This window comes from Emiliania huxleyi (genome assembly GCF_000372725.1).
Source record: "Emiliania huxleyi CCMP1516 chromosome Unknown EMIHUscaffold_152, whole genome shotgun sequence".
Classification (NCBI taxonomy): Eukaryota; Haptophyta; order Isochrysidales; family Noelaerhabdaceae; genus Emiliania; species Emiliania huxleyi.
In genome coordinates this window covers 188,483-212,281 of record NW_005201069.1, presented here as the reverse complement: position 1 = coordinate 212,281, position 23,799 = coordinate 188,483, and the positions used below count along the sequence as shown (strand labels likewise).

The following is a 23,799-nucleotide window of genomic DNA, read 5'->3' as shown; positions in this document are numbered from 1 at the left end:
CAGGTAAAGCGAATGATTAGAGGCCTGTGGGCTGAAACAGCTTGCACCTATTCTCAAACTTTAAATGGGCAAGAGGCCCGGGATGCTTGAGTGATCCCGGGCGGCGAACGGCGCGTTCAAAGTGGGCCATTTTTGGTAAGCAGAACTGGCGATGCGGGATGAACCGAACGCCGCGCTAAGGTACCCAAGTGTCCGCTCATCAGATACCACAAAAGGCGTTGGTACCTCCAGACAGCAGGACGGTGGCCATGGAAGTCGGAACCCGCTAAGGAGTGTGTAACAACTCACCTGCCGAAGGTACTAGCCCTGAAAATGGATGGCGCTCAAGCGGACCACCGATGCGCGGCCGCCGGCGCGAGCGCGAGGCGCCGGCGAGTAGGAGGGCGCGGGGCTCGCGGCGCAGCCTTGGGCGCGAGCCTGGGTGAAGCGGGCCCCGGTGCAGATCTTGGTGGTAGTAGCAAATATTCAAATGAGAACTTTGAAGACTGAAGTGGAGAAAGGTTCCGTGTGAACAGCAGTTGGACACGGGTGAGCCGACCCTAAGAGACAGGAAAACTCCGCCGAACGCGGCTGGTTCTGTCAGCCCGTCCGTCGAAAGGGAATCGGGTTAATATTCCCGAGCCAGCGCGTGGATGGTGGGCGGCGACGCGAACGAACCCGGAGACGCCGGCGGGAGCCCTGGGAAGAGTTCTCTTTTCTTCTTAACTGCCTCCTGCCCTGGAATCGGTTTAGCCGGAGCGAGGGCTACACGGCAGGCAAAGCACCCTAAGTCTTGGGGTGTCCGGCGCGCTCCCGACGGCCCGTGAAAATCCGGGGGAGCGGTTCGTTCTCACGCCTGGTCGTACTCATAACCGCATCAGGTCTCCAAGGTGAACAGCCTCTAGTCGATAGAGCAATGTAGGTAAGGGAAGTCGGCAAAATGGTTCCGCAACCTCGGGAGAAGGAATGGCTCTGAAGGCTGGGCGCAGGGGTCCTAGGCTCGAGGCCGGCTGGCTGCGCGGGGACTACGGCCTCACGGCTGCGGATCCCGCGCGGCCGTCCGGCGGACGGCCTAGGAGCGCTCCGGCTCTCCCTGCGCGACGAACAGCCGCTTCAGAACTGGCGCGGACAAGGGGAATCCGACTGTTTAATTAAAACAAAGCATTGCGATGGCCCGCGAGGGTGCTGACGCAATGTGATTTCTGCCCAGTGCTCTGAATGTCAAAGTGAAGAAATTCAACCAAGCGCGGGTAAACGGCGGGAGTAACTATGACTCTCTTAAGGTAGCCAAATGCCTCGTCATCCAATTAGTGACGCGCATGAATGGATTCGTGAGATTCCCACTGTCCCTATCTACTGTCTAGCGAAACCACAGCCAAGGGAACGGGCTTGGAAGAATCAGCGGGGAAAGAAGACCCTGTTGAGCTTGACTCTAGTCTGTTACTGTGGAACGACTTGATGGGTGTAGAATATGCGGGAGGGGCAACCCGACAGTGAAATACCGCAACCGTCAACGTTGTTTTACTTACTCGGTGGCGCGGAGGGAGGCTCGCCTCACTTCTGGATCCAAGCCGCTTCGTGCGCGCGATCCGCGTCGGGGACACTAACAGGTGGGGAGTTTGGCTGGGGCGGCACGTCTGTTAAAAAATAACGCAGGCGCCCGATTTTGAGCTCAATGAGAACAGAAATCTCATGTGGACCGAAAGGGGAAAAGCTCGGTTGATTTTGATTTTCAGTACGAATACAAACCGCGAAAGCGTGGCCTATCGATCCTCTCGTCTTTGGGAATTTCAAGCTAGAGGTGTCAGAAAAGTTACCACAGGGATAACTGGCTTGTGGCTGCCAAGCGTTCATAGCGACGTAGCTTTTTGATCCTTCGATGTCGGCTCTTCCTATCACTGCCTCGCAGCGGGGGCCAAATGCAGGATTGTTCACCCACCAACAGGGAACGTGAGCTGGGTTTAGACCGTCGTGAGACAGGTTAGTTTTACCCTACTGCTGTCTGTTTTTCTACGGTAATTTGGTTCAGTACGAGAGGAACCACCAATTCGCATCATCGGTATAGCCGCCGCCGGAAACGGCGATGCGGCGAAGCTGCCATGCGCCGGATTATAACTGAACGCCTCTAAGTTAGAATCCATGCCGGAAGGAAAGCCACCTACCGGCCCGGGGACGCCACGAGCAACGGTAGCACTGCCTGAGCCGCGAGCGACCACAATTCACGGACCCGGGCCGACGAATCCCTTGCAGACGACTTGAATAAGGAACGGGGTATTGTACGCGGCAGAGTGGCCTTGTTGCCACGATCCGCTGAGATTCAGCCTTGGTTCTGACGATTTGTTGCGCGCGCGCAACAACCCTCAGGGCCTCTCCCGTTCCCCAGTCGCTCTCTCGGCGCTCTCCCCCTCTCTCGCCTCTCCTCCGAGCCTCACTCGCTCGGGGGCGGAGCCGAGGGGGCGAGAGCGCGATTTCTGCCCAAGGCAGCGCGCAGGCCACTGCGCAGACACACCCGGCTCTCCCCGAGCCGCCACTGGGCGCTCCCGCGGTCCCCCTCCGGGCTGAATGCGGCCTCCGGAGCGGGCGGCGCGAGCGTCTAAGTCTACTCAGAGCCTTCCACGCTCTTCTTTGCGTTCCAAAGCACCCACTGCGCTCCTCTGTGTAGCATCGCCCGGCCAACTCGCTTGCCCACTGTCATTGCCCCCGCCACCCTCTCGCTCCACAGCCGCCACCGCCATCCACCGTTACCGTTACCTCCACTGCCCTCGCCACCGCCCTCGCCACCGCCCTCCCCCCCCACGCCGCCGCTACCATTCCGGCCACCCTCCCCACCCTCATCCCCACCTTGCCCCCGCCGCCCGTTGCAGCTGCAATCCCAACCAAAGGCGGACGCCGGTGCCGCCCTCGACGCCCCTTCGCCGCCCGGCGCCGCCCTCGCCTGCGCCCTCACGGCCCCCTCCCCGTCGCAACCCTCGCCATCGCCGCTGCTGTCACCGCCGCCCTGGCCGCCCCCGCTCTTGCCGTCGCCGTCGAGCCCGCCCTCCGAAGCTAGCTGCTCTTCTTTGCGTTTTCCGAAGCATGCACTCCGCTAGCATCACCCACAAGTCACCTCCGTTGCCACTGTCCTTGGACCTCTTGCGCACTTGGCCGAGGCGTCGCCAGGCACGTACGCCGCTCCCTCCAACCCCGTGTCGGCCTGCCGCCGCCCTCACCTCCAGCCGCGCCGCACCGCCACCCTCACCTCCACCCTCCTCACCACCGTCTCCACCGCCGCTGCTCTCACCACCCTCGCCGCCGCCCTTGCCACCACCACACCCCATTCCCGCCTCCCTCGCTCGTCGCTGCCACCCACGCCGCCGACGCAAGCACGAGCGGTGTAGCGCTACAAGTTTGGACACACACCGGCGGGCGCTTTCGAGGCAGCGGCAGCATTTTCCCCTAGCCATAGTGTGCGGGAAGCAGCTACTTTGCGGGACGATACTCGATAGCTACACTACTTCTACTAGCATCTAGCTACTGCCGTGCAACCGGCGCGCAGCGCCGAAGAAATATTTTTGAGAAAATGCTAAAAGCTAGGCGACGCTCCGAGACGACCAACGTGGTAAAAGTCGCACACTCTCCTGACCCGATCAAAAGCGTAAAAGCACCCGAGGCTCCAGAAACCTAACTCTCAGACTAATGGGCAAAGCCAAGCCCGCACGGCGCCGCGCACGGCCACAAATGTCCAAAATTTTCGCGCGCCTGCGGGCCCACTTCTGTCGTTTTGCCCCAATCTACGGCATGGCACAACCGTGCTTTTAGCGTTTTGACCCAAATCGGCCGAACTTTTAGGATACCCTCAGACTATGGCTTTGCCCCGCTTCACCCATATCACGTGTCACCATCAGCCGAGCTGTCCCTGACGCCTCTCGCCTGTGCCTGTCGCAACTCGCATGCCCTGTCGTGTCTCACACTCACTCTCAAGTGTCGTGTGCCGCTTTTTTGCGTTTTGGCACTTTGCCGCTCGTCCCCCCCCCCCCCCCCCAGCAGAGCTGCACATCCACTCTTGAGATACATCTATTCTTTACGAGCTTGTCAAGGGGTGAGCTCCACCCACGCGAACGCCTCGCCGAAGTCCGCGACCCGCCGGTTCCGAATCAAGAATTCGCCCACCCCGCGGCGACCGTCGGGCAGCACGGTGGAGCCCGCGCCGTCAAAGAGGTCGCTGAGTCCGAGCACATGGTACAGCCAGCCTCGCACCTCCTCGACACGCCCCTCGCACTGCTCTGACGCGAGCCGCGCAGTACTGAGGTAGCGAGAGTCTTCCGACGCGCCTGCCATCGCCGCCTCGTTGACTTCGAAGTAGCTCGCCCCGCGCAAGTAGCCGGCCGTCGCGCGCGCCTGCAGCTCGGCGAAGGGGAGCGCGCGGAGCTCGCCCGCCCGCGCGAGGACCTTGGGCGCGGCCTCGGGGAACGTCTCACGCACCACGTTGAAGATGCCGTCCCACGTGGCCGGCTCGGCCGCCTCGGCGGGAAAGAGCGCCAGCCGAAACGCCTCCCCGGCCGCTCGCCTACTGGAAGGATGCACGTGTGATGGGCCCCAGCTCGTAGCGCCGGCCAAGACTTGCCATCGCCTGCGCTCGATCCATCGCTTCTCAAAACCGAGCCGGAGCAGCCGCTCCTCGACGGTCCCCGCGCCGAGCAGCATGCTCAATCCCTCCTCGCCGACGACCTGCTCACAGCCAGCGCCGTGACCAGAGCCCGCCCTGAGAGGCAGGCGCGAGCCCACCCAATCGCTCGACCCACGAGACAGGCTTGACCGCCAGCCCGTCCGGGTGCAACGTCTCGAACGCAGCAAGCGTGGCGCCGCGGCTCACTCGACCCGATACGCGAGAAAGCGGTAGTGCCGTGAGCGGACCCCGTGGCGCGCCCTCTGGCAACCTCGCATACGCCGCGACCGCCGCGACCGCTGCGGCCGCCGCAGCCGACTTTGCCGCCAGCCTGCCCCCCGCCCTGCGCTTGGTCGGCTTGGCGAGGGACTCGCGCGGCTTGCCGCGCGGAGGGGCAGCGGCGGCGGGCGATGCGGCCTCTGCGGCGGTGAGAGCTGCGTTGGGGTGGACGAGCTCGTCGAGCGCCTACTCTCGGCAATGCCGACGCGGATCTCGGCCGATCTCGGCCGATCTCAACCTCGAGATGGTGCAGCGCGCGATGTCGGGGGAGAGGAGCGCGGTGCCGCTCACATTCTTATTCGCGATGCGGGTGCCAAACTGGATGGCGCGCCTGTGCGCAATCGGTGGTGTGACGAGGCGCCCGCCCCCGGAGCCGCGCCGAGCGCAGGTGTGGCGCGCTTCTGCAGCGAGGCGCAGCGCGAGAGGCCGATCGAGCGCGCGAGGAGGCGAAGCACGAGCTTGTCTCCGACGCCCGGCGGCCGCCGCGGGTCGCAGAGAAGATGGAGGGGCGTCGCGGCGAGCGTCGCAACGACCTCCTCGTCCAGGAACGGGTACCGAGCCTATCTCGCACATGCAATGAGCCCGTCAAGAGACGCTCTTCACGCGCACCCTTCCAGCCACGAGTGCCGCGCCTCCCGCCCGTGGTCGCTCACCACACGGTCGTCGCGCCCCAAGTTGCGCTTCCACAGCCGTGCGCGGTCCGCGGCGAGCTCGGCGCCCAAGCCCGCCCAGCCGCCGCGCTTGAAGGCGGTGCGGTGACGGCCATACCCGCCCATCTGCTCGTCGGCGCCCATTCCGAGCAGCAGCACGCGGGCGGCGCTCGTGTACATCTGCGCGCCGCCGCCCTCGCCGCTCTCGCCGCCCTCGCTGCCTGCGCGAGCACCAGCGCCCTCGCCGCCCTCGCCGCCCTCGCTGCCAGCGCCGCCAGCGCCGCCACCGCACCTCTCCCCGGCTGCTTCTCCTGCCTCGGCTGCTTCTCCTGCCTCGGCTGCTTCTCCTGCCTCAGCAGCCTCTCCCGCCTCGGCTGCCTCTCCCGCCTTGGCTGCCTCTCCCGCCTTGGCTGCCTCTCCCGCCTCGGACGGGGCCCATGTCGCGGCAAGCCCCGCCGCACCTGCACCTGCACCTGCAGGCCCCGCCCCTGCAGGCCCCGCCCCTGTGGGCCCCGCCCCTGCAGGCCCCGCCCCTGTGGGCCCCGCCCCTGCAGGCCCCGCCCCCGTGGGCCCCTCCGCTGCATGCCCCGCCGCCGCAGCATGCCCCGTCGCTGGCAGCCACGCCACGGGGCACCCCTCGCCCTCGCCTGCCAGCCACTCGAGGCCCAGTCGCACGCCCCGGGGCGCGACCGCGACGACCCGCACGCGAAGCAGCGCAGCCGCCTCCACCTTCGCCGCGGCCGTCGTCGTCGCAGGAGGTGGGTGCGCGTTTGCAGCCGCCCGCTGCCGCCTCGCCGCCCGCTCTGCACGCAAGGCTCCGATCTCGTCCTCGCTCCTCACCGCTGGCTGCCGGCGCCTGCGGCGGTCTCTCCGGCCACAGCCTCGCCCTCCGCTGGCGCCCGGAGGCTCGTCGGCGTAGCGGCAATGGCGCGAGGCGCGCGGCGGCGGCGCGCGCTCGCACAGCCGCCCGACGCCGCGCGCCGCAAACCAGAGCGCGGCTCCGATGTTGAGGTCCATGACGGTGCGCGCCGGGGCGAGGAGTGCCTCGAGCTGCTCTCTCCTCCGCCGCAGCATCGGAAAGCTCACGTCCACCTCGACCAGCCTCCACCGCCGAGCCGACAGGGAGGACAGCTCGCTCAGCCCGTTGCGCGCCGTCAGCCGGTCGGGCGCCTCGTCCGGAGAGGCTCCGAAGGCGACCGTCAGCAAGTCGATCGGCTGGCCGGGAGGCAGCTCGAGGTCAGCCAGCCGCGCAAGCACCATCGAGTCGATCCCCCCGCTAAAGAGGATCCCGACGGCAGCACCGCCACAGCCGCCGTCGCCGCCGTCGCCGCCACCGCCGCCACCGCCGGCAAGCGCGGGGACGCCGCACACTCGCCTGCGGACGGCGGCAGAGAGCGCGGCGAGGAGGGCGGCGGCGGCGCTGCTCGCGCCGTTGGTCGGGGCAGGCACATCCACCACTGCTGCCGGCTCCTCCTCTGCTGCCGCCGCCTCAAGCGCCGCCTCCACTGCCGCCTCCGCCGCCTCCGCCGCCGCCGTGTCGGTGGGCGGAGTCTCGCGCTGCGACAGCGCGAGCAGCGTCGCGGCGGCGGGCGGCGGAGGCGGGAGGGAGGCCCGCCTAACCAGTGGTAGGAAGGACTCGGGTCGTGGTCGTGACGGGCAGGCGGGCGGCGGGCGGGTGGAGGTCTGCCTCGGGAGCCAGAGGTGCGAAGCGGTGCCATCGGGCAGCAGGCGGACACAGCCGATCCCGCAGGCGGGCAGCTCCTCCCACTCCCCGCCCGCGGAAGCCGGGAGCGGCACAGCCACCGAGCAGAGCCGGAGCGTCGAGCAGCCGGCGGCGGCGTCGGCGCCCTCCATCCGAACCAGGCTGCGCCGGCCGAGGCCGTCTCGGCCATACCAGAGGGTGCGGCTCGCCGCGTGCCAGTAGGCGAGGGCCCACGGGCCGTGCACCGACTCCAGCACCTCCGGCACCGCCTCACCCGCCGCCCGCAGCACGGCAAGCAGCCTCGCAGTGTCGCTCTCGCCGTCGGCGACCGCGACGCCGCCGCCGAACACCTCGCCGTTCCACAGCAGCACGTCGCCGGCAGCAGACTGCAGCGGTTGCGGCTGGCAGGCGCGGCCGCGCAGGTGCAGCACTGCAGCCGTGAGGCGCAGCTCGTAGCCTGACACTTCCAGCCGGCCAACCACCAGCTCGCCCTGCGCGTCCGGGCCGCGCCTCTGCAGTGCGTGCACTGGGATGCCGGTCGTGGCTGAGCCGGCCGCCTCCGCGGTACGGCTGTGGTACAGGACCACTCCGATGCCGCACATTCGGGCCGGTCAAGGCTACAACAGCGACCGCGCGCACGCCTGCCAAGCGAGCTAGTTGTCTCGAGGCGCTGCCCATTCGGAGACACACGTCACAGCCTTGTTATGAGAAGAAAATCGTCCCGCATAATACCTACAACGGCACTATGCGCTGGTCTGTGAGAGGTTAGGTGCGAGTTGGAGGCCCTTTCACACTCCCGTCGCCGGGGCGCCCGCCCCTGCCCGCCTGCTGTCCGTACCTCCACCGTGCGCGCGTGCAAGCAGGCGCGCCAGATGGTGATGTGCTGGCTCGTCGCCAGCGGATTGGTGCTTGCGAGCTTGGGTGGTGGCGCACAGAGGAGCCAGCTAGTTCCTCATGAGATCGCGGAAGCTGCAGGGTTAGGGGATGAGGCGGCGGTGCGGGCGTGGCTCGACGGTGGCGGTCAGGTTGACGCGACATGCGATGAACGGGCAGCATCAGCCTCCCTAGCAGTTGGACGGTTGGACGCGAGGGGGGGCGTGAGCGGCCTCACGCTTCTGGTGGCCGCTGCTCGCTTTGGCCAAGAGCGGGTTCTCGAGATGCTGCTTCAGCGCGGCGCGAGGGTCAACCAGAGGTGGGGGAAGCGCCGCACCGCGCTGATGGGCGCCGCCGAGTTCAACGAAGTCGCCGCCGTGCGCCGCCTGCTGCGGGCGGGCGCAGAACCGCGGGCGCGCGATGCCGAGGGTAATACGGCGCTGCAGATAGCTCAGAACCACGGCCACACCGAGGTTGTACAGGCCATCAAACGGTCGATTGAACATTCTGCTCCGAGCGACAAGGCGCGGCCTGACGGAGAGTCTTCACGACGGCGCGTCGTAGAGGTGGACGGTTGGGTGACGTGGGCGGCCGACGTGTCCGTGGCGCTGTGTGCAGCCATGTCTGTGGTCCTGGGGTTCATCTGCATCTGCATGCCGCAGTGCTACATGCGCGACACACAAAGAGGGGGCAACTCCCGCGCTCGCGCTCGACGCCAGCGGCGGACCTGGTGGAGGACATCGCTGGAGCACGCCAGGACGCTTGTGACTTCCGGCGTGCAGCTGCTCGAGCATCCATTCCTGATCGACATCCGCGACACATTTGCGCTGGCGGTGGCAACGTGGGCGTTGGTCGCGTGGGCGGCGTGCACAGCGTGGGGACACAATGCAGAAGGATGGCGAGGGAGCGTGCAGACGGTGGCGGTGGGGGCTACAAAGTTTGGCCTTTCCTTGTCGGTGGCTGTTGTGGCAGTGGCTGCGTGGGCGAAGGGGGCTGCTGCGGCCAAAGGGCTCTGGTCTTGGGCAAGTCTCCGACAATGGGCTAAAGCAGTGCCTTCCGACGTGCGACCGCCTAGTCGTCAGGAGCCGGCACACGGCTCGTCACGGCGCGGGCGGGCGAGGAAGCAGGCGGGGCGAAGCGCCTCAAGCACGGCCCCGCAGGCAAGCGGGAGAGCGGAAGTCGAGGAGGCAGGAGGTGCGCAGCGCGCGGCGGTTGCGATGCCAGCGGCACAGCGGGCGAGGGAGGACGCCAGCAAGGCGGTGGAGCCGCGGGCAGTGCAGCCAAGCGAGCTACTCGAACCTGAGGTGAGGATTCAGGAGCGGGGTGCTCTTTCGACGTTGCCGGAGCAGGCTGCCTTGTCGGAGCAGGCGGCCTTGTCGAGACCGGCCTCCCCGGCCTCCCCGGCCTCGGAAGAGGTAATCGACGAAGACAGCGAGCCGGGTGCGCCTTACAACGACGCACTTGTGAATGACTCGCCAGCGCTCGATTCGCCGCCGCCGATTGGGGTGGTCTCTCTGGCTGACGCACACTTTGAGACGGGCCGCATGGTCCCCGAGTCCACGATGGGAGGCGAGACCACGTGTATCGTCTGCTTCACCCGGCCAAAGACGCACGTCGCGGTCCCCTGCGGCCACCACTGTGCTTGCGGTCCCTGCTCCGAGCGCATGCAAGACGCGTGCCCTTATTGTCGCGGGCCGGTCGCGATGTGGATGACCTACAGGCCTGTGTAGAGCACCGCGCCGTCTCCCTGTGGATGATCTGAACTCTCCACCTGTTTACCCTGACCGGCCCTGTATGTCAGCGGCCTGTGTGCATTGCGAGGCGAGAACAGGGGAGAGAATGTCGGGGAGTGGGCCTCCTACCGCCGCTCAAGACGAGAGAACGCCATATTGTGTCAACAATCAACAGGCCATTGAAAGTGCACAAATTAAAGAAGAATCTCTACCCTGCCCGTAAGCACTAAGCAAGAAGGGAGTGATATTGTGCTCTAATGGCCGGTCAGCCTGTCGGCTTCTCCCAATAGTGAAATCCTTCGTCGGGGCGTGGTGGTGGTTTGGCCGCGACCTAGACTGCGGAGCTCAGCTCGAGCGCCGGAGGCGAAGAGGCGAGGTCCGCACCGGCGCCGCCGCCGCCGCCGCCGCCGCCGCTGTTGTGTGTACGTCCATGCCGCGTGGTCGAACATTCGGCCGTCGCCCTGGCCACGCTGGTCGCGGAGGCCGCGGCCGCGGCAATGACGAGGAGGGCAGGTTCGAGCCAAAGGCGCCAAAGCAGGAGAGGGATCATGACGACCTCAACGAGACGAAATTCGGAAAGCGGCAGGAAAAGATCAAGGAGCTCGGGCTGGGAGGCTTCGGCAAGGAGATCCGCTTCCTCGAGGACGACCCGCTGGACGGCCTGCTGACCGGCATGAGCGGCATCTGGAGCGACGATGACGACGACACCAAGGGTGGCCCCAGCCGGGCCGCCGGCCCTGTGGGCAAAGGAGAGAAGGCTGGCGGGTGGCTCGGGCTCGGAGCGGCGTCCAAGGTCGACATGGTGGCCGATTTTCGCTCCATCCCGCGGGCCGAGGGCGACGGCAGCGGCGCCGGCCCTTCGAGCAGCCGCTTTCCGATGCCTGAGGGCGCGGCGATGCGCGGCGGCAGACGCTTCCGGTGCGACCAGCGCCAGGTCACGCCTGCTTCGGTTGTGAGCAGGTGTGGAGCTGCTCGGCGCCGAGGCGGCGCTCGAGGAGCAGGAGGACGGCTCGCAGGCGCGCTCCTCACCCTTTCCCTCGGCGCTGTTCTTTCGATCTGGCTTGCCACCTTGCCTTCTTTCTGCAGGCGCTGCTCGTTCCGGAGGGCTCCTTCCTCAAGCTGCAGCTGCAGGCGCCGGGATCCGCCGGATGCACCGGGCTCCGCCGCGCTCCGCCGAGGCGCGACGAGTTTGTGCCGAGAGTAGGCCTCCCCGTGGGTGCTTGCCGAGGACGGGAGACTGCACGAGTACTCGCTCGTCCTGGCGATGCGGCTCGAGGCGCTGCCGCCCGCGCCGCTGCCCCTCTTCCACGGAGGAGCGCCGCCGCCGCAGGGGGAGCGGGTCGAGTCGGTCCAGCTCTTCAAGAACGGCGGCGTGGGTGAGCGACGCGGCGCGCGCGGCAGGCGCCCGTGAACGGCGCCTCCTCACAGCTCCCGCCGTGAACAGGAGCGCTGAGCGACATGGGCACGCAAGAGGCTGCGGCACACGCGGAGCGTTGGAACTGGATCGTGGTGACGCGCAAGCCGGGCGAGCTGCTCACGTACGTCGACGGACGGCTGTGCGCGAGCGTGAAGCTCGAGGCGCCCAAGAAGGACAAGGAGGAGGCGAAGAAGGCGGAGGAGGAGGCACAGGGCGGCGGCGAGGACAAGGCTGCAGGCCCGAAGCCGCAGCTGCAGGAGAAGTTTGTCATCGACCCGCAGTTCCTCGCCCTCTTCGCGGTGGAGGACGCCGCCGCGGGCCGCGAGGGCGCCCCCGCCCCCTATGACCGGCGCCTGTGGACGGCGTCTCTTCACGCCTGCAGCCGTGGACAGGCCCGCTCGCGCCCGGTCTGTGCGTCAAGTACCTGCGGCTGACGTCCAAGGTGTGGACGGAGGAGGAGGTGCGTGAGGAGCTGCACAAGGCCCGCTCGCCGACGGCGGCGGGGAGGAGGAGGAGCGAGCAGTCTCTTCACGCCCGCAGCTGTGAACAGGTCCGCTCCGCCGACGAGGAGGAGGAGGTGCGCTCGGCCGCAAAGACGTCTGCCGCCGAGCAGCTCTCCCTGCAGCCGCTGTACGCCCGCCCTCCCCCCGTGTGGCTTCACCCCGCCTTCGGCGCCGAGTTTTGCGACCCGTTCATCGCCCAGTCGCCGCTCGAGGAGTCGAGCTTGCACGTCTCGCTCGAGGTGCTCTTCACTCCTCCTGCTCACACCCCTCCTCTTCACACCCCTCCTCTTCACACCCCTCCTCTTCACACCGCTCCTCTTCACACCGCTCCTCTTCACACCGCTCCTCTTCACACCTCCTGCTCACGGGGCTGCACGTAGGTGCTCGCACTCGCTCTCGACGCGATGCTGCACGAGAGCGGCGCACGCCGGCCGCTCTCGCGCGAGCAAGTGACCAGCGCCTCTTCACGCCTCTTCACTGTGAACAGGCCCCGGCCAGCAGCTCTCGCACGCCGCGCGCTCCGCCCTCAACACTGCGGCGGCGCAGCTCAAGGACGCGCGCAAGCTGGCGCACAAGCTCGCGCACGCGCGCAAGGGCGGCGGGCAGGAGCGCTCCTTCTTCTCGGCCGTCGCCAAGGCCTTCGACGAGTTGCAGCCATCGGGGGTGCTGCTGCTGCCGTGGGACGGCGAGGTGCCGCTGCTGCTGGTCGTGCGGCGCGGCGCGCTGCCGGACGCCGACCGCTGCTCCGTCGCCGTCGTCAACCCGTCGCGTGCGGGGACCACTTCCTACCACGTCGCCGACGGCCGGGCGCCGCCAAAGGTCAAGTACGGCACCGCCCTCGAGATCGGGGACGTGCCGCTCTCGCGGCTGGCCGACGAGGCGTGGTGGGTGGTCTTTTGGTTCGGCGTGACGGTGCCGGCGGCGGAGGCTGCGGCGGGACGGCTGAAGCGCGGCCCGCTGGCTGTGCTGTACGAGGTGCTGCCGCCCTGCCTGGCGGGCGGCTCGAGCCAGTCGAGGATGATCAGCCGACCCGTCTCTCCTCGCAGGTGCTGCTGCCCTACCTGGCGGGCGACTCGCTCGATCGCGCGATTGCAAAGTGGGAGGCGACGGCGCGGCGGCGGGGCCTCGCGCCGCTGCCCGCGCGCACGCTTCGCCGCTCCGACTCGGGTCACTACGGCTGCTGCCGCCACGCTCTCCGCTACCTGCTGGTGCGGCAGGGCGTGAGCGAGGAGGAGTGCCGTCGTGCGTCGCTGCTGCTGCGGCTGCAGATGTTCTCGCTCGCGCGGCACGACCTGCAGTTTGTGCAGCGGCTCGACCAGGCGGAGCGGACGGTGCTGCAGCTTGCGAGGCGGCAGCTCGCGCACAAGGCGGCCAAGCTGGGAGGAGGGGCGGGAGGGGGAGGGGCGGGCAGGCCCCCGCTTCTGAGCTTGTCGCAGCTCGCCGCCGTCCGGTCCGAGATTGAGCTGCTCGACAGCGCGCTGCAGCAGGCAGCGGGGCCCGCCACCTCGGACCTACCTCGGACTGCCTCTCGGCTGCATCTCGGGACCTCCCTCCCTCCTCGCAGGCGGCCGGCCCGGCCCTCGACGTGGCTCCTCCGCCGCTCATCCTCTGCGAGGCCGACGCCCACCTCGGCCGGCCCACGCTCGAGGCGCTGCTCTCCTCCGCCGGGTACGACGGCACCGGCGGCCTCCTCCCTCCTCCGGGCGGCGCGCACCGCACGCCCGCGCAGCTGCTGGACGGTGTCGAGGTGCTCGGGCTCTACTTCTCGGCCTCGTGGTGCGCGCCGTGCGTCGAGACGACGCCGCTGCTCGCGTCGGCCTACGCGTCGCTGCGCTCGCGCGGCAAAGGGCTCGAGCTGCTGCTCGTGCCCCAGGACCGCTCCGAGGCCGCCTTCGACGAGTACCGCGGCAGGATGCCGTGGCCGTCGCTCACGCTCGGCGGCCAGCTGCCCGCCGCCCTGATGGGGCACTACCAGGTGACCAGCCTCCCCGCCCTCGTCCTCCTCGACAAGAGCGGCGCGCTCATCTCAACCGACGGCGTGCGGCTGCTGCGCCGCCACGCCCGCGCCTTCCCGTGGTCGTGCGTCCCTCCGCCGCAGACGCCGCATCTTCACCCCCTCTACGAGCGGCTGCTGCGCACCGCGCCGGTCGACCCTGGCCAGGCGCCCCGCTAGCCGCGTCCCTTGCCGCCCGACGGGAGGACGCCTCCACGACACGCCCTCGACATGTCCACAGGCGCACGACTTGCCGAGGTACTTGCCGCTCGACTTTTTGTCGCAGCCGGCGGCGGCCACTTCCCTGGCGGAGGCGGTCAGCGTGCTGCGCGAGTCAGCGTGCCGCTCCTGCACACAGAGACGGCGGCTGCTCGATTGGTTGATTGTCGATCCGTCGTCGATTTAGGTGCGACCTACTCTGCACCACGACGGCGGTGCAGGCGCACTCGGTCCTCAACACCAACTTCCTCAAGGTTGCGCTGATCCAGCACACCTTCACGTGCGCGCTGCCGATGCCGAAGCCCGAGGGCGAGGGGGTCGGCGCCGTCCTCTCCGAGCGCGCTTGCCTGTGGCGCACCCCGATGCTGTATGCGCAGCAGCTCGACCTGATGCTGCTTCTGCAGCGCATCTGCGAGCATTTCGCCGCCTCCGCCCTCTCGATCGACCACACGCGCTCGCTCGACGGCGTTCGGATGGCGGTCCCCGCGTGCATTGCCGCCGTCGCCGACGTGGTAATGCGCCAAATCGCGACCGACAAGCCCTCGCGCGTGTGCGTCCGCTTGCGCGGCACGCACGACAGCTCCGGGTACACCATCGGCGCGGCCGAGCTCGCGCGGCAGGCGGCCGCGGTGCCCGTGCACACCCCGGAGCTCAACACGGCGCGCACTTGCGCGCTCGACTACTTTGCCGCCCAGGCCTCGCTGCCTCAGGTGTGTGCGGGCGGGAGCCGTCGTCCGCCGACGCCTCTCGACCTACCCTGAGCCAGCTCGGAGCCTGCTCGCAGGTGTACGGCTGGGAGTCGTCCAACGCGCTCGAGGTCGGGACTGTCCGCTGGGTCCGCTCCATCGCGCAGGACCTCGCTTTCCCCGCCGACATCGGCAACGTGGCGCAGTACATCCGCGACGTCGACCACCTGCTCATCAAGAACTACCCAGAGTTTCGCTGCTTCCGCGACGTCTGCTTCTACTTCAAGCTGTTCCTCAACCCACAGCTGGAAGCCTTCCCGTCGAAAGCCCCGTACTCGCAGCGGCAGGCCCAGCTCACCTTCTACTTCTACCAGCAGCACTTTTACGTGGGCGGCTACGCCACCGGCGGCGCGCCGCAGCTGCTCTCCGCCAAGCCACGCGTGCGCCGCGGCGAGGTGACGCCGCTCCACCGCTTCTCGTCGCGCGCCGACCCGAACGCGTACACGCGGCCGACCCGAATCGAGGGCGAGGACGACCTGCTGCACATGTGGGAGCTGCCCGACTTTGGCGACAAGGACGTCGAGAACGCGTCGGCAAAGGCGCTCGGCCAGCACGACGCCGAGCTGCTGCTCTCGTACCTGACGGTGCCCTACCTGCGCATCCCGCTCGTTGTCTCCTTCTTTTCTTCGGAGGATCGCATCCACCTGCTGCAAGTGCCGAAGCTGCAGGCGCTGCTCGACGCGGTCCTCTTCGAGCCCGGTGGTCACCTGCCCGCCAGGTCGGCCGAGCTCGAGCCGCAGGACGTGCCCGCCTCCGCGCCCGAGCTGCTCGGCACGCCGCACCACCTGCTCCTCCACGAGCTCTGCCGCTCGCCCAAGACGCTCGTGGAGGGCGTCCTGCGGCTGGCGCACCAGGCGACGGACCTCGACACCGGCACCTTCAAGGCGAGCACCACGACCGTCATTCTGTACGTCGTCCGCCTCGCCGCCCGCTTCGACAACTACGTCTCCTTCCTGCTGCAGTACGACGCCGGCGAGCACGACTCGATCCGCGGCAAGCCCTTCCGCGGCCTCGCCCTCGACTCGCAGGCTCGGGAGGCCCTCGCGGCGGCGCGGCGCGGGCTGCGCAAGGCGCTGCTCGGCGAGCTGCGACCGCTACTGCTCGGCTGGTACCACAAGCTGTCCCGCGAGCTCGACGAGGCGTTCCAGAGCGAGGACGAGCAGGTGCTGGATGAGAACGTGCGCCACCTCTGCGTCTGCCACTCCCACCTGCTGCTCATGCTGCGCTCGCTCACCCCGGCCGAGCTGACGGAGCCGCTCGCCAAGAGCATCGCCTGCGCCGTCGCGTTCCTCGCGACGCGCCACCAGTGGAACAAGGAGCTGCTCGACGTGTGGAACGGGTCGCCCAGCTACGACGCCTGGCGCGTCCCCGAGAACGAGGTGTACGAGGCGCTGCACGTCCTGCGCCGCAAGCTGCTCGGCTGGCTGCGCGACACGGCGACGCAGCGCCAGCTCGACGCGGTCCTCTCTTCGGTCGTGCGCGTCTCCGAGGGCAGCGGGGCGATGCTGCCCCCTCCCGGCGAGGTGCCGCCGCGGTGGGCCTACCTCTCGGGCGAGCCGAACCGAGGCCGCTTCGCCGTGCACTCGAGCCGCGCGCGCCGGCCAGCCGAGGTGGAGGAGGTGCCGACCCTGCTCAAGGAGCCCGAGGGCGCGGTGGTGGTGGACGCGCAGGTCCTCCAACTCACCCTGATGGCGGCACATCCGCAAGCCTTGCGGCACGCCGTCGCCGAGATGGAGGACGTGACACAGATGTTCGGCGAGGTTGCCATGCAGGCTTGCCTCACCGACCGGTCGGCGCACCGCGAGATGTACCGCCTCGTCGGCCGCGCGCACTCGATCGCCTACTGGGACGTCGACACCAAGATGGCGCCGCTCGAGCACTGGCGAATGTACTACCCGCAGGAGCTGCACCCGTCGGAGAAGGCGCGGCTGCGGCCTGCTTCTTCGCTCCCTTTTTCTTCTCGCTGACCGAATCCTGCCTCTGCAGGCGTGGCTGCCCGCGGTCCTCGAGCCCGTGCGGCAGGCGCACATGATGCAGCCGGTGCCGCTGCAGCTCTACATGCCCGAGGCGCCGCTCGCCGCAGACGCGCAGGTCGCCCACCCCCACCATCGCCGGCAAGCCGCAACCGAGTAATCAGATTCACGAATTACCTTCAATGCTTCAGGTCGCGTACCTCGTCGGCAAGCAGCCGGCGCAGGCGGGCGCGTGGCTGGAGCTGTTCGTGTATAGGGCGCGGCGGATGGCGCGCGTGTGCCGCCTCGAGTCGCTTTTCACGATCGCTGCGGACGACTGCCGCTCAACGCCTAGGTGCACGTCTACCGACTCGAGTCCCACGGGCGGCGCTACTACCGTTCGCTCATCTACACGTCCGACGCGCGCTACTGCTTGCGCTTTATGCAGCCGCCGGTCGCTCACCGCCAGGCGAGGGCCGAGTAAGGGAGGCACATCCTCTCTGCACCACTCTCCACTCTTGCGGGGAGTCTTGATTCTCCTCAGGTGCCGTGGGCCGAGTGGGGGAGGCACGAGGCGGGCCACCCGTACGACGTGCCGCAGCCCACGCCGTCGGCGGTGATCACGCGCGAGGCGTCGGTTGCGGAGAACCTCTCGTGCGGCGAGGAGACGTGGCTGCCGCAGCGGCTGCTGTCCGGGCTCCTGCCCGAGTCGCTCCTCGAGCGGTACACCTTTTGGCAGGACGAGGCCGACTACCTCCGCGGCTACCCGAAGGACGCGACCAAGCCGGACGTCATTTTCGTCAACATGGGCGTCGGAGGCCACGTCGCGATGCACGGCTCCCGCTTCGGCGAGGTGCGGCGGGGCGACTCGCTGCTCTTGCCGGCGCGTGCTGTCGTGCTGCGTCTCTCGAAGCAGCGCCTGCAGAGAGAGCACCGCGCCGTCCACGACGCGCTCGGCGTCCTCGAGCAGTTCACCAAGGAGCACGCCCTCCTCTCCCAGCCCTTCGAGCCAAGCTTCGCGCTGTGCAACGGGACGGCGGCGCTGCTGCGCCGGCTGGGCGGCCACAGCTTCGGCGCCGGGTCGGAGCCCGCCGTCGCGTCGGGCCTGGAGGCGCTGCGCGCGCTGCTGCCGCGCGTGGGCCTGCTCCCGTTCCGGCGGCGGCGCAAACGGCACCGGCTTCCGAAGATCGTCGTGCCGGCGCTGCTCGACGCGCTGGCGGCGTTGCTCGACGCCGACCAGAGCGGCGGGCCGGACCCGCCCGGAGGCGGCGGCAGGAAGGGCGAGGCTCGCCAGCCGTCCGAGGTCGCGTCCGCCTCCGACTTTGACGAGGAGGAGCTCATTCTACTCGACCTGCTCCACGCGCCGGCCGAGTCCTACCTGCACTCGCTGGCGACGGTGCTGTCGCGGGTGGAGTCGCTCTCGCACGTGCTCGCGTGGGCGGCGTACGACGACACCGCGGCGCTCGGCCAGCCCGATGCCATCACGCAGGACGAGCTGCGGATCGTCAGCCTGCCGCGCCTCAAGCTCACCTTCCAGGCGCTGATGGTGGACAACTCGGTCCGGCTCTACAGCGTCGACCACGCCGACCTCTTCATCACAAACGAGCGCTCCGAGACCGAGTCGGCGATGCTCGAGGCGATCCCGCACTCGCTGCTCCTCTCCAACTCCAACTCGGAGTGCTCCGTCCTCGTCTGCGCGTGGCCGCCCTGCCGGCCGCAGATCGAGAGCGTGCCCTTCTCGACGAGCCTCGTGCTCGACCGCTCCGACGTGAAGTGGGCCGGGAACCTCGAGCACCCCTACTATATGTACCCCGTCCACGTCTCGCGCGTGATCCTGTACACCACCACGCTCGCCTCGGCGCTCTACCTGCTGCTGCTTCGCTTCCTCGGCCGCCAGTACAAGGATGTCGTGCGTCTCGTCGACACGGTCGGCTCGGACGCGGCGCTGTCGCGCGAGGAGGACCAGATCCTGCAGTTCCTCTCGTGCGAGAAGAACAGCCCCGACTCGCACCCCGACGCGAGCGCGTGCCGGCTCAAGATCTCCCTCGTGCTGCTCGACGCGCCGCTCCAGCTGCCGTGGGACATCTCGCTCGAGATGGCGGACTACCTCTTCCGGCTGGAGCACGTCTCCGCCGACTGCCTGCTCACCCCGGAGGAGGAGCTCACGCTGCTCAAGCGCTGCATCTGCGACGTGGCCGACAAGCGCTGCTCGACCGAGGCCAGCCGCACACCGCTCGGCGTCAATAGTGTGAAGAGACGCGGCTCACGGCGGGCGCGTGTGCACAGGCCGGCCACACTCCGCTCGGCATCGCCCTCTGCAAGAACCGCCGCACCGCGCTGCGTGCGCGCGCCGCGGCTGGGCTCGGGCGGCACTTCTCGGTGTCCAACATCGCCGCCCTCGAAAACGGAGGGGGCGAGCGGCCGCCCTGCTGCACCGTCGAGCTGCCCAAGCGCGCAGCGGAGGGGCGGACCCGCTGGGTGCACGCGTGGCACCCGACGGTGCTCGAGGAGACGCCCGAGGGGCTGGAGGGGATGCTGGAGGAGCTGGTCATGCGGTTCAAGCGCGAGCGGGCCTACTACCTCGAGGGGATGATGGCGCTGCTCATGTTCCTCAATCAGAAGAGCGCGCCGTCCGCGCGCCGCTTCTCCATCCCGACAGGCGGCTTCCTCACGCTGTACTGCCTCTTCACCAACTCGACGCCCTGCCGCCCGGGACTCGTTGGCGGCTTCTTTGCGCCCTCGTGCTCCGCCTCCTTCGCCTCCCTCCTCCTCTCGTTCCTCGAGCTCGACGAGCCCACCCTGCTCTCGTCCATCCTCCTCTCCCTCGCCCGCTGCCCCTCCCTCGGCAAGCTGTTACCCGAGTTCGTTGACACCCGCGTCACCAAGCGGCGGGACTTGTACTCGGGCGTGCCGACGCCGGAAGAGCCGCAGACGCCGCTCGCCACGCTGCTGCGAGGCGTGATGGCCGAGATGCACGCCGCCGCTGCCGAGGCGTCGCCGGCGCGTACCGAGGTCCTGCGCGCGATGCAGCGCCGCCGCGTCAACGTGCTGACCAAGGAGCGGATGTGGGGAGGCTTCGGCGGAGGGGCCTACGGCGGGCAGAGCGGCGGCGGCGGCGGCGGCGGAGGGTACGGCGGGGGTTATGGCGGCGGCGGGTATGGCGGCGGCGGGTATAGCGGCGGCGGGTATGGAGGGTTCGGCGAGAGCGGCGCGTACGGCATTGTGAGCGCCGGAGGCTTCGGCGGCGACATCTCTGCGGCCGCGGTGAGCGGGGCACACGGCGGCGGCCTCCGCCGCGGCGGCGGCGGCGGCGGCGGCGACGGGCTGCACGACATCGACTCTGTGGCGAGGGAGGTTGACGCGCAGGCGCGGCGGGAGCTGGCCGAGCTGTCGAGGCTTAGCGAGCTGCTCGCGGCGCACCGGTCGTCGGGCGGAGTGAGCGACGCATTGCCCGCCGAGGCGGCCGTTGGCTGTTGGCTGTTGCAACAGAGCGCCCAGCACGGCGTGCAGCTCGGCGCCGAGCGGCTCGGCCGCGCGGGCGTGACCAACCACTTGTGCGCCTCGAGGGAGGTGCGGCCGGTGCTCTCCTCTGCCGCCCTCACCTTCAGCGCCGGAGCCGGGTACAACGATGCGTGCCCCATCTCCCTGTGCGACTTCGAGGAGGGCGAGCAGGTGTACAAGCTCCCCGGCGGCCACCTGATCGCCGCCGAGAGCTACCAGGAGCTGCTCCGGGCGGCGCGGCGAGAGAAGCGGCCGCCGCGCGACCCGTTCACGCGGCAGGAGTTGCCGCCGTCCAACACGGCCGACGAGACGCGCCACTTCTGCAGCGCGCCGCTGCAGGCGCTGGGCCTCGAGCGCTTCGTCGAGCGCGTCTCCCGCTCCCTGCTCGGCCACTCCGACGTGTCGGCGACCCTCGGCTTCGACGTGTCGAGCCACCCCGACGCCCGCTCCAAGGTGGCCGTTGATATGCTCGGGCGCCTCGCCGCCGACGCGGAGGCCTTCGCGGCAAAGGAGAACGGCTCCGCGGTGCCGCGCTGCACCTTCCTGCTCGACGCGGACGAGGTGCTCGAGGCGGGGGGCGGGGGCGCGAGGCTCGAGGCGGCGGCGGCGGCGGTGCGCGGCCTGATCAACGACCTCTCGGAGCTCCGCGAGCGCGACGAAGCGGCAGTTCGCGACGGACTGCCGATGCTGCTGCGGCGCGCGGCGGCGGTGCCGCTCGAGGGCGCGGCGGAGGGGGAGGCGTTCGAGCGGCAGGTCTTCGGCCTGCGGCAGGTGGCGGAGCTGCAGGCGTGCGTCTCGCCCGAGTTCCTCTTCTGCCTGCTCATCTCGTCGGCCGGCGAGGCGGACTTGATCGCAACCAACCCGTACCTCGGCGAGGCGGAGGCGGCGGAGCTGCTCGACATGGCGGTCGCTGTCATCATGCACGCGAGCAGAGTGGGACAGACCAACCGCTGCCTCTCCGAGGCGCGCGGCCTGCTCGAGCTGCTGCGCCCGCTGCCCGCTGGCACCAGCGAGGCCGCGCGCCGCGAGATCGTCTCCGCCCTCACTCTCAAGTCCGCCCTCACTCGACTCGGAGCTGTGAGCGGCGCCTCTCTTCACGCCGCACGCTGAGAACAGGTCGCAGACGCTCGCCGAGCAGCTGCTCGCGCGGCGGCACTACGTGGTCGAGTCGGGCGGGGCAGAGGGAGGGGGAGCGGAGGGAGGGGGAGGGGAGGGAGGGCGGCCTGGCGGGCTCGGGCTGCGGTACGACCCGCGCTTCCTGCTCTTCGAGTTTACGCACAACATCGTGTTGCGGCAGGCGCAGGTCTTACTGATCCGCGAGTTTGTGCAGGCGGTGCGTGGCGGACAGCCGCTTGTCAAGCAGATGCTGATGGGCGGCGGCAAGACGACGGTTGTGGGGCCGATGCTGGCGCTGATGCTCGGCGACGGGCAGACGCTCGTGCTGCAGACGATGCCGCAGGCACTCCTGGAGCAGAGCAAGGCCACCCTGCGCGCCACCTTCTCGGCGATCATGCGCAAGCGGGTCTTCACGCTCGTCTTCGAGCGCTCGTCGGAGCTCGGGTGGAGCACCGTCGAGAAGCTGCTCTCGGCGCGGCGCAACCGCGGCGTCGTGCTGTGCACCGCGTCGACCATCAAGTCGCTGCGTCCTTGAAGATGCCGTCGAGCACAAATCTGATGTTGCCCGTGTCTGTGGCGCACCTGAGCGACGGCTTGGGCGATGGGTGAGAAGCGGTATGGAGAACTAGCCACCTCCCAATGTCGTTTGCTCACGTGGTGTGGACGTATAACGCCGACTTGTTCTTGGCGCGCTGCATGCGCTCCTTGAACTTTGCGCGGAAGAAGGCCTCGCATTTGTCCTTGTCGCAGCCGCCCGTGTAGTCGGGGAACCACCTCCTCGGGTCGATCGTCTTGATCTTCTCCTCAAAGAGGTCCCTTGGGGGCGGGGCTGCAGCCTCTCAACGCGCCGCACACCGCGCACACGCGCGCACTAAACTGTGTGCGAGGCAACGTGGGCACACGACATGGGCACACGCACCTCTTGTTGAGGAAGAGGTAGACGGAGGTGTCTATGAAGCTCAATGATGAGACCTGTTACGGACCTGTCGTGGAACAAGTCTTCTGGGAGAAGGGGCACCGCAAAAGTGGTGACTCTGCACAATCTGCTCGAAGAGGTCCATCGCCTCCTCCAGTCGGTTCTTGCTCGCGTCCTCGGCGAGAACCTGGTTGCACCGGGAGCAACGAGCCTCGGCCAACCTCGGCCAATCTCTCGACCAATCTCGGGCTCGCACCTGATTGTACTCACTGATGGCGGCGACAAAGACAAGCGAGTTGACGTGGTCGAAGAAATGGATCCACCGCCGCCGCTCGCTGCGCTGCCCGCCGACGTCGAAGAGCTCGATCGCGCGGGCCTGCGTCGTGCCTGTCGCTGGGATGCAGAACTCCTTGCTGACTACCCCGCTCGTGCGCACGCGCGCGCGTAGCACGTCGTCGACGATCGGCACGTAGTCGGCAGCGGCGATCCGGCCGACCTGGTCCAAAAAGTACTTGGACGCATCTCCGAGCTGGAAGTCGGCACGCTTGTCGAAGGTCTGCTGGATGCCTGCAAGTGAGGGAGGGACAGAGCAGTGAAGACGACCACCTCACAGCGGCTGCAGCTCGACGTGGCCATGTCATCACGACTAGCACGCAGGTCACAGTGGCCACAAAGCAAGAGTACTCCACTCCTTCGTCGAGACATCCGTAGTGTCTGCCAGAGTCTCCCACATCTAGGTTCGGTACCCGGGTCGGCCCATAGCGCCTCGATCGCCAGTGCCAGCTCGGGGTTGAGGTTCTCACCCTCCCAAAGCTGAACCTGCTCCGCGCGGTCTTTGCAGGCGGGCGAGGCGGCGTGGGAGGGTGGCGGCGCGAGGGTAGTCGCCGTGAGCGAAGGAGCCGTGTGGCGGCGGCGGCGAGCAAAGGGGAGAAGAGAGACGCAGCAGAGCGAGGGAGGGAACGTGGAGGAAGCGGGCGGTGAAGAGCTCACCCTCGTTGGCCTCTTCGAGCTGGATGCCCATCGACGAGGCCTGCGGGTCGAGGGTCGGACCACGCTCTCATGCCACCGCACCCTCGCCATCGCATCGCACCACCCGCACACCTGGGTGATGAGGATCTGAATCGCGTCGAGGACGTTGCGGTGAATGATCCACTTAAAGGAGGCGAGCTCGTCCTTCGTGTACCCCGTCCCGTTGATGATCTGCATCTGCTTGAAGATGGTGCTCTTGCCCGACTCGCCCGCGCCAAGCAGGAGCATCTTAGTCTTACTCTCCGCGCTTTCGCGACTGGACCTAATCATCTTGTTGATGCTCTTGTTGATCGCCTTCTGAGCCTCAGCCTGCGCCATCGCCTCGGGGTCGAGCACATTTGCCGGCGCGGTGCCGCCGCACACCATTTTGGTGGTGCCGAATACGCGGCCAGCCGCCAATCGGAAGTTGCCGCACGGGGGGAAGTTGTCCGTAACCGCCAAAAAGTAATGCGCCCTCGGGATGTTCGTTTTCTTTCTTTCTTTCATTCCCGCTCGGCCTCGATAGCATCGAAAGCGCTGTCAAAAAAACAAAGGCCGACCTATCTC

General features: G+C 68.2%; 6 protein-coding genes across 6 annotated transcripts; 2 read left to right on the top strand and 4 right to left on the bottom strand.

Annotated features, from left to right (window-relative positions):
* Positions 1-1,457: 1,457 nt before the first annotated feature.
* EMIHUDRAFT_414070 (hypothetical protein) lies at positions 1,458-2,336 on the bottom strand. The gene has a single exon (XM_005786328.1). It carries the CDS (start codon positions 1,831-1,833, stop codon positions 1,534-1,536), a length of 300 nt encoding a protein of 99 aa, XP_005786385.1. The 5' UTR covers positions 1,834-2,336; the 3' UTR covers positions 1,458-1,533.
* A 1,687-nt stretch (positions 2,337-4,023) lies between these two features.
* On the bottom strand, positions 4,024-5,692 carry EMIHUDRAFT_423585 (hypothetical protein). The gene is made up of 6 exons (XM_005786327.1): positions 5,536-5,692; positions 5,303-5,463; positions 5,162-5,234; positions 4,757-5,089; positions 4,589-4,686; positions 4,024-4,525 (listed from the first exon to the last, which is right to left on the bottom strand). The coding sequence occupies exons 1-6, from the start codon at positions 5,677-5,679 to the stop codon at positions 4,051-4,053; spliced, it is 1,284 nt and encodes a 427-aa protein (XP_005786384.1). The 5' UTR covers positions 5,680-5,692; the 3' UTR covers positions 4,024-4,050.
* A 697-nt stretch (positions 5,693-6,389) lies between these two features.
* On the bottom strand, positions 6,390-7,857 carry EMIHUDRAFT_229054 (hypothetical protein; the record flags this gene model as incomplete). Its single annotated transcript, XM_005786326.1, has 3 exons — positions 6,390-6,440; positions 6,640-6,829; positions 7,208-7,857. The coding sequence occupies 3 exons, from the start codon at positions 7,855-7,857 to the stop codon at positions 6,390-6,392; spliced, it is 891 nt and encodes a 296-aa protein (XP_005786383.1).
* An 891-nt stretch (positions 7,858-8,748) lies between these two features.
* EMIHUDRAFT_229053 (hypothetical protein) lies at positions 8,749-9,858 on the top strand (the record flags this gene model as incomplete). The annotated part of the gene is made up of 1 exon (XM_005786325.1): positions 8,749-9,858. One exon carries the CDS (start codon positions 8,749-8,751, stop codon positions 9,856-9,858), a length of 1,110 nt encoding a protein of 369 aa, XP_005786382.1.
* Positions 9,859-13,513: 3,655 nt separating this feature from the next.
* On the top strand, positions 13,514-13,807 carry EMIHUDRAFT_47827 (hypothetical protein; the record flags this gene model as incomplete). The annotated part of the gene is made up of 1 exon (XM_005786324.1): positions 13,514-13,807. A coding segment is annotated over one exon (294 nt), but the record flags the coding sequence as incomplete, so codon positions are not given.
* Positions 13,808-21,823: 8,016 nt separating this feature from the next.
* Positions 21,824-23,619, bottom strand: GPA3 (GPA3, alpha subunit of a heterotrimeric G-protein; the record flags this gene model as incomplete). The annotated part of the gene is made up of 8 exons (XM_005786353.1): positions 21,824-21,890; positions 21,963-22,124; positions 22,228-22,280; positions 22,349-22,411; positions 22,481-22,791; positions 22,971-23,057; positions 23,215-23,254; positions 23,326-23,619. The coding sequence occupies 8 exons, from the start codon at positions 23,617-23,619 to the stop codon at positions 21,824-21,826; spliced, it is 1,077 nt and encodes a 358-aa protein (XP_005786410.1).
* Between the last annotated feature and the right edge of the window lie 180 nt (positions 23,620-23,799).